Here is a 12,655-nt window from a genome sequence, read left to right as displayed (position 1 = left end):
TTAATGACCTCATAAAGGACACAAACAATAGGCATGAATAACGAATGCAATGTGTTGGGCAGGGTGGTGTAATTGACTGTAAAAATGGTGAAATGGTGGTAAATTCTGGAATTATTTTATTTATACAACTTTTACAATCTTTATTTTATTTTAATTAAATTAAACTAGTACGTGCCCATAAAAAATAAATAAATATTCAAACCGAGCAAGAAACAACAACCACACAGGCCGTTTCTTCGCTCTCGCGTGCCCATACGTGCGTGGCCCGGAAGTTCGCATATCGCAGTCACGATTATTCGCAATTTAGTTTTAATGGCCAGTTTTTCAATTAGCGCCAACTTATTTTGCCTTTACGCAATGTCGTTGCAAGGAAAAACAAAAAGAGAAGAGAAGAGAGAAGAAAAAAAATTTACTTCCTGGTTCGGAGCATACCAGCTCACTCTGATGTTACCGAAATTTATGCACCGTCTAATATGAAAACGATCATAACTTGGGGCATTGTGTTATCTATTAATGCGCATAAGAACTCGAGAAACTATTAGAATACACGAAGTCATCACTCTCCGGAAGTCCATATGTTGTAACCCGTAATGGGGAGCGCGGCTGAGCTTCCCTTCCCCCATCGGCCACGCCCACGCAACAACATGTCTTGTCATTGATTTGGTAAATAAATGGCCATAACTTGGGAGGCACTTGTTCGATTAATATCAAACTGTGAAAAGGCACATCCTCAGGTCCCCAGCAATATACCTGGCAAGTTTCAATTAGATCGGACCAGTGGTTGTCGAGAAACAGCGGTCACACACACACACACACACACACACACACACACACACACACACACACACACACACACACACACACACACACACACACACACACACACACACACACACACACACACACACACACACACACACACACACACACACATTGCTGGAATTATAGATAGATTATATACTTGAACTCTGAAGAACACAAATCCCGAAGGGTGGTCCATAACACGGCTTCAATAATGTTAAACTTCCAGGTTTTTGTTTTTAACAATCTTTACTATCATTATTTTATTTAAATTGAAGGATATATTTGAACACTGTGTGGGGTATCGTGTTCTACGAACTCTCAAGTTGTTTATGATAAACAAAACTGCCTGTATCAAACCATCATGTAAATTTGTCATGAAATCACATTTCCTGAAGAGTCAAAACCAGACTAACTGACTCGGCAAACTCATGAGATTAATGGCTAACACACCTCAAAAAGACCTTTCATAGTTACACAACTTTAATTAAAGTAGCCCATAAGCCTCCTTTAATATTGAGAAATTTATATATTTTATGTCACTGACATATTTTGCCAACATAGTAGACCATAGCCTAACTTTAATATCTTAAAATAGACACATTATTATAACATACCAAAAACTGTCAAAGCAAAACGAAAATAGATTGCATGATAAACAAACAGAAATAATGTGTTGTGCACTTGGGGATGGTTTGTTGACATTGTTTATTGTGTGATCTGTCTCTCTATGGGCAGGTTTCAACTCGCTCGTTGGGGGTTTGATGGGGTTCAGCATGCTGGCGAGTGCGGAGATATATGCCTCCAATCCAAATGTCTGGTACATCGACGGCGCAATTGGCCTGATCATTGCAATTGTCATCCTTGCTTATGGCATCAGGTAGATTTGAGTTGTTTCCTTATATTCAGATCATTACTGAAAAGGTCTAACACTGTACCCAACTTCCCTTCCCTCCATCTTCTCCCTTGTGGGCTTATCTCCAAGCTGGCTTTAAAAAGCAATCCAAGACGAGATCTATAAATTCCTGTCTATGTTTTCCTTGTTCCTGCACCCAATCTACCCCTGGCAAATAAAAGATCCCGAATAATCAGTAGTCTTCCTGAATTATTCATGAACCCTTCTATAATGCTCTTCCCTCACACAAGCAGTCCAATGAAATCATCCTCGAGTACATTAACATTCTTAACTTCCATAATCTCAACCCACACACAATCCTCCACATCAATATCCTCCTTAATGTCACCCCTTTTCTTTGGAGACAATATTTTTCCAGATTTTTACACCTCGTATCTTATTACCCTCACTGAAGGAGAGGGTATTGCGTTTGGGTCCATTTGTTTATCTGTTTCTTTGTTTGTCCGCACAGAACTTTCGTGTTTTTCTCTGCAACTGCTTGTCGGGTCGAGACGAAATTTTCTCCATCGGTGCGACTCCTCATGTAAAATGATTGTCATAATTATGACGTCATAGGTCACGTGGTGTGATGGCCATGTTGGAAAAATGGAAAAACTTTGGACCTCTGTATCTTCGAAACCGCACCGAGGAAAGAAATTAAAATTTGGCACATAGCAAGTACTCCTCATTGGGGAATGTGATTTTTTTTTCTTTTGACATCAAAGGTGCCTTCATCATGACATAATTACACATGTACAACGCTACATCTGATTGGTATGAAAAATTTTGAGGGTCATCTAGGGATAAAATGGTCTGCAGAAATTCTTTTGATGGCATCATCGGTCATGTGATTCGGCAGCCATATTGTTTTTTTTTTTGTTTTTTTTAAACCTTCAAAAATCTTCCCTGAAATGGCTTAACAGATTGAGGCAAAACTTTACACATATTACTGCCTATCCACGAGGAACAAAAGATTCACACATATGACATCATAGGTCACATGGTTTGGCATCCATATTGGATTTACCCAAAAACCTATAAAAAAATCTTCTCCAGAACGGCTGTCCAGATCAAGGGGAAACTTCACACAAATGTTTCCCAAACCTTGGCTGAACAAGTTTGTTAAGGAATAATTGACAGGTCACATGGTTTGGCAGCCACATTGGAATGAAGAAAATATTAAATAATGTTTTCTCTTCCGCTAAATCAATCGACATGAAACTTCACAATTATGATCTGGCGGTGATGGGGAATACGTTTTAAATTTTACCTTCATCAGACACATGGTCTGGCAGCTAGAGTTATTTAATATTTTTTGATGTGGGTTCTTTTTTAAAATTTTTATTTTTGAATAAGGCTCACTTGGCTGTGCCTGGATGTGTTTGAGGGTGGAGGAGTAGCATCTGACATGCAAATCCAATGCAGGTTCCTCCTGATGACTTCATCTTCGCTGTTTGCTTGTTTGGGTTCCTTCTGATTTCTCCAATGTAGGACTGTACCTATTTGGTCTTCCATTTGATTTGAATTGAATTAATTTTAATCCCATTCTAAAATCAATGGAATAATTATGAAAAACGTCACGGGTCAACGTCAGGTGTCCAATCAAAGCGGGACGTCTTGGTACCCAGTCATCACTGCCAGCAGTTAAAAGTAGCAGTTCTAATTATGTCTCTTATTAATTACCAAACACACCAGCACAGAAACGCCACGCAAAATATACCACCAAAACTACACAAACACCACACAACACACGACACAAAACAAGTCCAAGCAAAGGTCTGCAATCTCTGATTGCTCTTTTTCTTCTTGTTCTTGTGCTCTCCTCCAGTTGCTCTCCTCATTAAACCATGTCTCATTTATTGCAACTATACTAAACTTCTCACTTCAGGTTCAAGCTCTTCCATCTTGTTATTTAACACTTTTGTATGTTTAATTGTATTTAACACTTTGTAACAACATTCCAACACTTTTGTGTGTTCATTTTACAAATTAAAATCACATGACTTCATGAATAGTCAAATATGGAGTAGTTGGTGCACACAATTTTAGTGGAATCTAAAACGTGCTATGGTAGCAAACTTAGGAAAGCTTTCAATTTTTGAAATAGAGTTCATAACACTCAAACATAAATTAATTCCATTATTTTAACTCGACACAATTGCACAAACACTGGACTACCTTTTTTTTTTTCCATGTGTGAAGAGCTACGCTTTGTTATGATTGTTGGGGTGACAAAATTAGTGAGCTATTTGATATATTTATTTTGTTTATAGTATATAGACAAAAACTTTACTTTACATAATTAACTCCACCACAGGTGGACAGAGGTTTTGTTTTCAACCCAGTCTGTCTGTCTGTGACCAGGATATCTCAAAAAGTTAGGGACGGATTTGAACGAAACTTGGTAGACAGACAGGTTGTGCATGTGACGAGGACGAGTCAATTTGATTTTGGTGAAGATCCAGATCCGGATCTTGAAAAGAGAATTTTTAAGTGATTCTTCACCATTGAGAGATAGGGCCAAAAATGATACATCGCGTGATATTTCAAAAAGTTGTACATTAATTTGGTAGGTGACAAGAACAAGCTGACTAGATTTTGGTGAAGGTCCGGAAGCAGATCCAGCCAATCAATGGGATACAAAACATAAACTGTTTAGCTTGGCAGAGGTATGCACTCAACCAAGGGCCGTTCTAGTTTGCTTAGTGTGTTTCCTGTCCAAGATTCGAGCAAATTTGTCCGATACACTGTATCTTATTTTGTCTGAATATTTCCATTTAGTGATTGAAAACTAATATGCAAGATGCTTCAAATTTTAATTGTTCTCTCCAGCAAGCAGGAAGCGGGTATTCCTACTGCAACAATCTGGACTACATCTTAAATCTAACTGGTTCTCTCCAGAGTGCCGCTCATCGATTTATTTTCAAAGGATGAATATTCTATTCACAATCTTAACATAGTCGGGTCAATTTATGACAAACAACCACCAAACCCACAACAAATTGCAACAAAAGGTTTCTCAGTGGTTTTCATTCCTACTGGATATACTGATCAATAGAAAAAAAGTCTACCAAAATCTGACATCCAGAAATGTGCAAAACAGTCATTTTCAAGATGGCTGCCACCAGGCTTTGAAATAACTAAAACAGCTATAACTTCTTCAATAATTGTGATAAAAACATAATTGTTGGTTCTGGTCCATGGTTTTAATGGATCAGCAATCCACTGGTGTCCATAAAATTTAGATCTGATCAGTATTTAACCTGAACTCCAAGATGGCGGCAAAAAATGTATTCGTCCTTGCTAACGGGTGACATCTCTCTTGAAAGTCTTGAAGAATCAGCTGCAATTGTGAAGATCACTGATGAACTTGAAAAAAAGAAATCTGAACTTGCTGCACAATCCAAAACGAGTAAGCTGCGGCTGGGTTATCAGAAAATGCTCCATACTGCTCGGGCAATGATCAAGGCAGATCGCACTGAGTCTTGGAAGGATCACTTGCAAGCTGTTGCTGATGCCTTGCCAATATTTGCAGCAGCTGGACACGACAACTACCAGAAGTCCGCTTATCTCTACGTACAAGAAATGAGTGAACTGGAGAGCAAACACCCAGATGTGTATGAGAAGTTTCAAAATGGCTTCCATGTGATCCGGCGAACAAACCAGTCTTGGGCAGGCCTCAGCTGTGATCAAGTCATCGAACAAACACTCATGAGATCAACAAAGAGTACCGGTGGCTTGACTCATGGCAGTAAGATGACAGAGGAACACCTAGCATTGTGGACAATGTCAGTCTCCATAACATCTGAGGTCAACGTCGCCATGCAGGACTTCAATGATCTCACATACGCAACAAGCGAACAGCATAAAGAAGCAACTGGTGCCAGAATTGAAAGACATGCATTCGACCTCTCGAAGATAAGCACAAAGCTGAATGCATTTTCACCTTTCTCCTCTGATCCTACATTGAGGAATATCATAAATGGTATCGTGGCAAGCGAAGACGTCAACGTGCATGAATATGAAGCTGTTGGGAACAAAATCATCGAGAGAATGATTGGACTACCTGTGTTTTCCTTCTACATCAAGAGGACAGAGAAAGCAAAGACCCTGGAAAATTCTAATGCTCTCCAGGTTGCTTCTCACAGAACCATCGACTCCAGTGTGCCATTCCAGCGATTCCTGGTGGTATCCCAGATAGGTGATTTGTCACTTGAGGACGTGATGAGTTTTGAGCTCAGTCCATACCCTCCATCCCTCTTTGAGGACAACAAGATCTTGAGGAAGGCCAACAAACCTCAACTCGCTCAAGCCATCAATGACCACTGTACCAAGGCACTGGCATGTGAAGGAGTACCTAACACTACACCTTCAGCACACCTTAAGACTGAAAGGTATGTTCTTGATGGTGGATCCTTGCTGTACAAGCTCAAGTGGAAGAAGGGAGATACATATGGCAAAATAGCCAGAGCATATGCGCACTTCACAACAAAACGCTATGGGACAGCAACTGTTGTCTTTGATGGCTATGGTGCAGGCCCTTCGATAAAGGATAACACTCAGCAGAGACGGGGACAAGCCAACAGCTATCCGACTGTGAACTTCACCGGAGAAACTGACTTTGACGGAAAGAGAGATGAATTCCTATATGTCGGCAGTAACAAGCAACAGCTGATCACCTTAATAGGTGATCAGCTGAAGAAAGTGGGCTGCACAGTTATTCAGGCAGAAGGGGACGCTGATGTGGAGATTGCCAAGACATCCGTAAACAGCACAATTCTGCATTCCACCACATTAATCGGAGAGGACACAGATTTGTTGATGCTTTTGCTCCATTACTGTATTCCAGATGGAAAACCACTATATTTCAGATCAGACAACCAGTCAAGAAGCAATCTGAAAGTATATGACATCAATCGGATGAAGCATCTTCTTGGGAATAAGTTGTGCACTCAACTATTATTCCTGCACGCCTTCACAGGATGCGATTCAACATCTCGTGTGTATGGCATTGGGAAAAAATCAGTCTTTCAGAAACTCGTGGAAGATGATCAAGGCCTCCAGTTGTGTGCAGATATGTTCACTTTGAGAGGCATCAGCCACGCTGAAATAAAGAAACTTGGCAGCCAAGCGATGGCCGTTATATTTGGTGGGGAGAGCACAAGTTCTCTGGCAGCCATGCGTTACAAGATATTCACAAAGAAGGTCGCTGCTGCTAAGTCTTTCATTACACCTGAACGTCTTCCCCCAACGGAATCTGCCACCAAGTTTCATTGTCTCCGAGTGTACTACCAGGTCATGGTTTGGACGGGGATGGAGGGTGACCTCGATCCTCTGGACTGGAGCTGGGGACTTGAAGACAATCGATTTGTACCTATCATGACTGCCATGAATGCTGCACCAGACACTCTTCTGAAGATGATACACTGCAACTGCACCACAGCTTGTGATACACCCCGTTGCAGCTGCAGAAAGAATGGGCTTCCGTGTACGTCTGCATGTGGATCATGCCAAGTGACATTTTGTGACAATCCACTAAATCAAGCCTCTGAGGAACTAGATGAGAGGATAGTGATGAGGACTGAAATTGTAACCTAAACTGCCATTATGTAATGTTTACAAATAAATGTTTCAGTGGCACCAGGTGTTCAGTGATTTTGGTTCAGATGGAAAATTTATTGATTTTTGCACTCTTGAATTTTGCCACCATCTTGGATTTCATGTTAAATACTGATCAGATCTAAATTTTATTGACACCAGTGGATTGCTGATCCATTAAAACCATGGGCCAGAACCAACAATTATGTTTTTATCACAATTATTGAAGAAGTTATAGCTGTTTTAGTTATTTCAAAGCCCGGTGGCAGCCATCTTGAAAATGACTGTTTTAACCCATTTCGGGATGTCAGATTTTGGTAGACTTTTTTTTTCTGTTGATCAGTATATACAGTAGGAATGAAAACCACTGAAAAACCTTTTGTTGCAATTTGTTGTGGGTGAGGTGGTATTTTTACCTGACTAACAAGCAAAATATGCTGGGTACATGTGTGCAAATTTGTGGAATAGGAAATAAGATCCCACAAATACATGTGGGCTTTGAGCTTCATCTGCCACATGTCCTGCAATGTTACACATCTGGTTGGGTAGGTGAAATGAGTGATGTTTTGTATTGGGAGAGTGCTGGCAAATGAGTAAGGGGGAGCCTCACTCTTCGAGCCATGCTGGAATAAAAGACTGTAAGCCTTCAGGAGGAATGATCAGTGAGAATCTAGCACCAACAAAGACCAGACCATGTGAAGCAGCAACATGGAGCAGGCTGGATCATTGTGGGGCGCAATGAGAACACAATTGAATGTGGTTGAATCTCGGCAGGTATTTGACTCCGAGGCCCAAACCTAATCCCGGCAGTGCTCAAGGCAATATCCAGTGTTCTTGCAACACAGAGAAGCTTTTTGTCATGTGGCATGTCAATGCAAGACAGCATGACAAACACGGCTCTATACACGATCAGAAATAGATCACTTTCTCACCTCGTTAGAGAAACAAGTTTTTAATTTTAATATTTTGTTTTATCCTCACACAAGATTAAGTGCATATGGTTACCAAGGCATCGTTTATTAGGCTATGGTTATAATCCTGGATGGGTCGCCACTCCAATAAAGGATACTCAACGAAGAGTGCTTTCCAGCTATCCTACATCTAATCCAGCACTCTGCATTTATATTTTGGCAACTGTTTTTTTTTCTTTTTATAAGATACTCCTAATTGCCAGCATTTGCAGAGTTGCAAAGCAAATGATGCCAGGTACTGATTTTTTAGGTTGTGCTCTTAAACATTTCTGTGTTCTCATCATCTCTGCATTCTGTCTATTTGCAGGTTACTGTTTGATGTGGTTCCTCGTGTTTGGAGAGTTCGACACTATGAAAACATTGCTTAATAGCTCTATTTTTAAAAATTTGATATTATAAAATAATATTTTTTATTGCAAATGCATATTATATGAATCAATCGATACAATTCCAAACATTGGAAGGAAGAGCAGATTTTTATGTAGTCCATCTATGTTAAGGCACTGGGGTTAGATTACTATTAAACAAGTAAAAAAAAGACATAAAATGTCAGAGCCCACATTGTTTTCGTAATTTTGCTGCATGGAGTTAAAGGGCTAGCCCATATTTATTTACAACTGAAATGGCCGCCAATCTACCAGTCGGCCATCTTTGATCAGATTGCAAAATAAAGTGAGGCGAACGTGTGCGCCATCATGTATTGTGCTTTTGCCAAGTTTGAATAAAATCAGACCATGCACGTCTTAGAAATGGTTTGCTGGGTGTGCGCTGCCACTCGCCACGTCGCCACAGGACGAATCCCCCTTACCTGTGGCTAATATTTTAAACCACCCATTAGCCACTGTGGCTTATCCATGTTTTAGTGTTTTTTTTTTTTTTTACCAGTTTTAGACGAATTTTGGGTGATTTTAGCACAGAATTCAACCTTCGTTGAGACGGCCGAGACGGCTGCCATTTTGTATGTTTTGATTGCGGGAATCACGCGTGATTTCGTACAAGCTTATATATACTAACTTTAGTAGTTTTAAACTAGTTTCTAGTTTAAAAAATCGACCGAAATTACACATGATTCCCATGATTCTCATCTCAAAATTTTATTTTAATTTTTTTGAAATTATTATTTTTATTTTTTTCCCGGAATGATTCGGCGCTACTCGGCGCTACATGCTTCGTTGGGTCAGTGGTTGCCAGGTGAGTTTTGTCACAATCAGTAGTAGGACGAGTTTGTTTGGATGAGAGAGTTTATTTGGATGAGTGAGTTTGATGTGTGAGATTGGTTGGATGAGTGAGTTTGATGTGTGAGATTGATTGGATGAGTGAAGTTGTTGGGTGAGATTGGTTGGATGAGTGAGTTTGACTGGCATGAGGTTGGTCCACAACCACCCCCATCCCCCACTACCACCTCCTAAAGGCACAATGACCATACCCCCCCCCACACACACATACCATCACCACCACCACCACCACCATCCCTCACAATCACCACCTTCCCTGTTGGTCGTTCATTCAACCAATCTCACACGTCAAACTCACTCATCCAACCAATCTGAACAATCCAACTCACTCATCCAACCAACCTCACCCATCAAACTCACACATCTGCCTTAACATTAACTTATTATTTCATATTGCTAAAAGAAAACTTTTGAATAAAATATGTGGCTATTTCCTTTCTCCTGTGGCTAATCATTCTAAACCTGGATTAGCCACAGTGGCTCATTCCTTTTGAAAGCCAGAGCACACCCAGGTTGGGGACAAGTAACAAAATGGCCACCAGTCAGCCATCTTGGATCTGATCTTGGAAAGGAAAAAAAAATGACGTGCATATGTAAGCCATTATTCTTTATCTGTGTGCTAAGTTTGAACACCATCAGTAAATGCATGTCTGAGAAATGGCTGAAGACGTGTTCAACATCAGGGTTTTTTTTAACGACTAAAATGACCACCCGTCGGCCATCTTTGATTGCATCTCAAAACAAAATGATGTGCATATGTATGCTATAATGTGTTGTCTTTGTGCCAAATACGAATAAAATTGGTCCATACATGTCCGAGATATGGTTGCGGATGCACGCACGCACACGAAAATCGAGACCAAATCCAAAAACATGTTTTGGACCATTTCTAACGGGGGCTAATAAAGTGACGATAACTGCAGGTTTTGGATGTCAAACTGTTGAACTTGTCATCTGGTATCAAACTATATAAGGCAAAAGTTTTTTTTCTTCATCACATCTCTGAGCACGTCCACAGATCAAAAATAACTATCAAGCTTGCCAAGAAACATGTGGATAGACCACTGATGAAGAAAGCAATGCTTTGTTGGTGATATAAAAGCTTAGAGGATAGTCAAAGTTGAAATATTTCTCACACACACACACACACACACACACACCTTTCGGAATGCAAAAAACTTCTCAGAACAACTTTACAGACAATGGCACAACAAAGTACGTGAAGCGATTCATTGGCATATCTGCAAAAAATTTCAACATCCCAGTTCCAGAAAACTCATGGAAACACGAATCAAGGGCAATCATTGAAAATAAGGACGTCATGCTAATGTACGACCTGATGACCCCATCGAGCGTGAACATAGAAAACAAAGCCTTGTGACCAGACACCGTTCTCAGGAACAAATGAAAAGACGGCATTGCTGATTGAGAAATCAGTGCCCAGCGATTTTGGCTGAAATAATGCAAAAATCAAGAAAACTAACAAGTACCAAATACTCTTCTTCTTCTTTCGGCTGCTCCCGTTAGGGGTCGCCACAGCGGATCATCCGTGTGATCCGCATAGTGATTTGGCACATGTTTTACGCCGGATGCCCTTCCTGACGCAACCCTGGTCGCCTCTTACGACACAGGGATATGGTACACCTATTTTAACCGGGGTATACACCGGCCCAGTATACTGGTAGTATACTGGTACTCATTTCGCCGACCTCGGAAGGATGACAGGCTGAGTCAACCCCCTGGTGTATTAATTCAGTGGCCTAACGGGGCTTGAACTCAGGACCTTTTGGATCCCAAGCCGCTGCCCTAACCACTGCGCCAACACCAGGCTGGTTGTTACCAGGCCAACAAGTACCAAATACCAGGACCTCAAAAATGAGATCAAGAGATCTTGGAAGCTGAAGGGGGTCAAAAATTGCATCATTGATAATTGGAGCAACAGCAATAATAAAGAACCACTTCACTGAGATTTTGAAAACCATCCCTGGGAATATTGTTGTTGATTCGGCGGAGCTTAACAGCACTGCAGTCTCAGGGGTTATATCGCCGGCTTGTCCAGCATAGGTCTCAGGTCACGCGCCTAAGATCACGATACCAAAGTACCCCTGTGCCTTGCCAGTTGGGGATATACACCCCGGCTACAGACTGGGTTTGATCAGAGACCGAGCGAAGTCTGCCGCAGTCCGTAGCCAGTTTGGTTTTAAATACAAATGGAGCGATTGTTCTTCAGCGCGACACGAAAAAATTCAGGGCGGCAAATTTTGTATGAATCAGCCACATTTATTGGGGAAACATCGAGGAACACGACACAAGCAAAGCATTCACGATAATGTTATAATTAATTGATAACCCGTTCTTATCTCGGGAGCTATGGATACGGGTTTCGCAGGGGGACCCAAGCAAAATAAGCCTTCGGCCATGACAACATGCATACAAGACACGGAGTACTTGGTGGTGCCTCATGGACGAGAGGAAAAGTGTTGAAGGCACGAATGCGGCTCGTGGCAAGCCGATGTCGCTGGATTCGAGCACCGAGCCCGAGCATGCAGCGTGGCAAGATGGCGGCGACGTCCTATTGGCCCCGCTAACGCATGCATCGTGGCAAAATGGCCGCGACATCCTCCTATCGGCACAGCCCACGCATGCGGCGTCGGTGCGTCCAGCCCCTGTGAGGTCGACGGCACAAGAGAGAAAGATCTATGGTGTGTTCCAGCTGGTTCTTCACAAGGTGCAGTATGCAAATCCAGGCCTGGCCTGTACACCAGATTAGGCCAAATCTGGGTGTTGGACCCTGCAGGTGGATCGATAGGACGAAAAGACGTGGTCGAGCTGTGCAGGGAGTAAGGACAGTCAGAGGCTTTGTGGTTGGATTCAGGATGAACCTGTGGATGACCTGCATGCTGGATCCATGGCCACGGAGGAACAACTCGTCAAGTCACTCCTCATAAAGCAGATCGCAGACAGGACAAGACAGTAAGTTCCTCTTGCCTTTCGGGGCGGGCTTTTCGGACCACCTCCGGGGACCCGCGATTGGTCCATCGTTCGAGTTTGCAGCAGCTCTCCGCCAATGGGTTGCTGGCACGTCTTGTTGACTGACTCTGTTGTAGCAGAGCATTTACAAAATTTACAAGCATAAATGCAGCAAAGCATTTACA

The 12,655-nt window shown here is 41.7% G+C and overlaps 1 protein-coding gene across 5 annotated transcripts in view; it reads left to right on the top strand.

Moving 5' to 3' along the window:
• Nucleotides 1-10,407, top strand: part of TMEM163 (transmembrane protein 163) — a 41,293-nt gene extending 30,886 nt beyond the window's left edge. For 4 of the 5 annotated variants that reach the window (XM_085875560.1, XM_085875562.1, XM_085875563.1 and 1 more), the window contains exons 9-10: nucleotides 1,540-1,681; nucleotides 8,573-10,407. In XM_085875560.1, coding sequence (XP_085731686.1) covers nucleotides 1,540-1,681; nucleotides 8,573-8,633 — 203 coding nt within the window. In that variant the 3' untranslated portion in view covers nucleotides 8,634-10,407. Of the gene's footprint in view, nucleotides 1-1,539; nucleotides 2,670-8,572 lie in introns of those variants that run through there. The other variant, XM_085875564.1, reaches the window with a different exon arrangement.
• Nucleotides 10,408-12,655: the final 2,248 nt, after the last annotated feature.

This window comes from Eptatretus burgeri, chromosome 3, assembly GCF_056783735.1.
Source record: "Eptatretus burgeri isolate ZD-2024b chromosome 3, Ebu_testis_v1, whole genome shotgun sequence".
NCBI lineage: Eukaryota > Metazoa > Chordata > Myxini > Myxiniformes > Myxinidae > Eptatretus > Eptatretus burgeri.
This window is presented reverse-complemented; position numbering and strand designations above follow the sequence as displayed.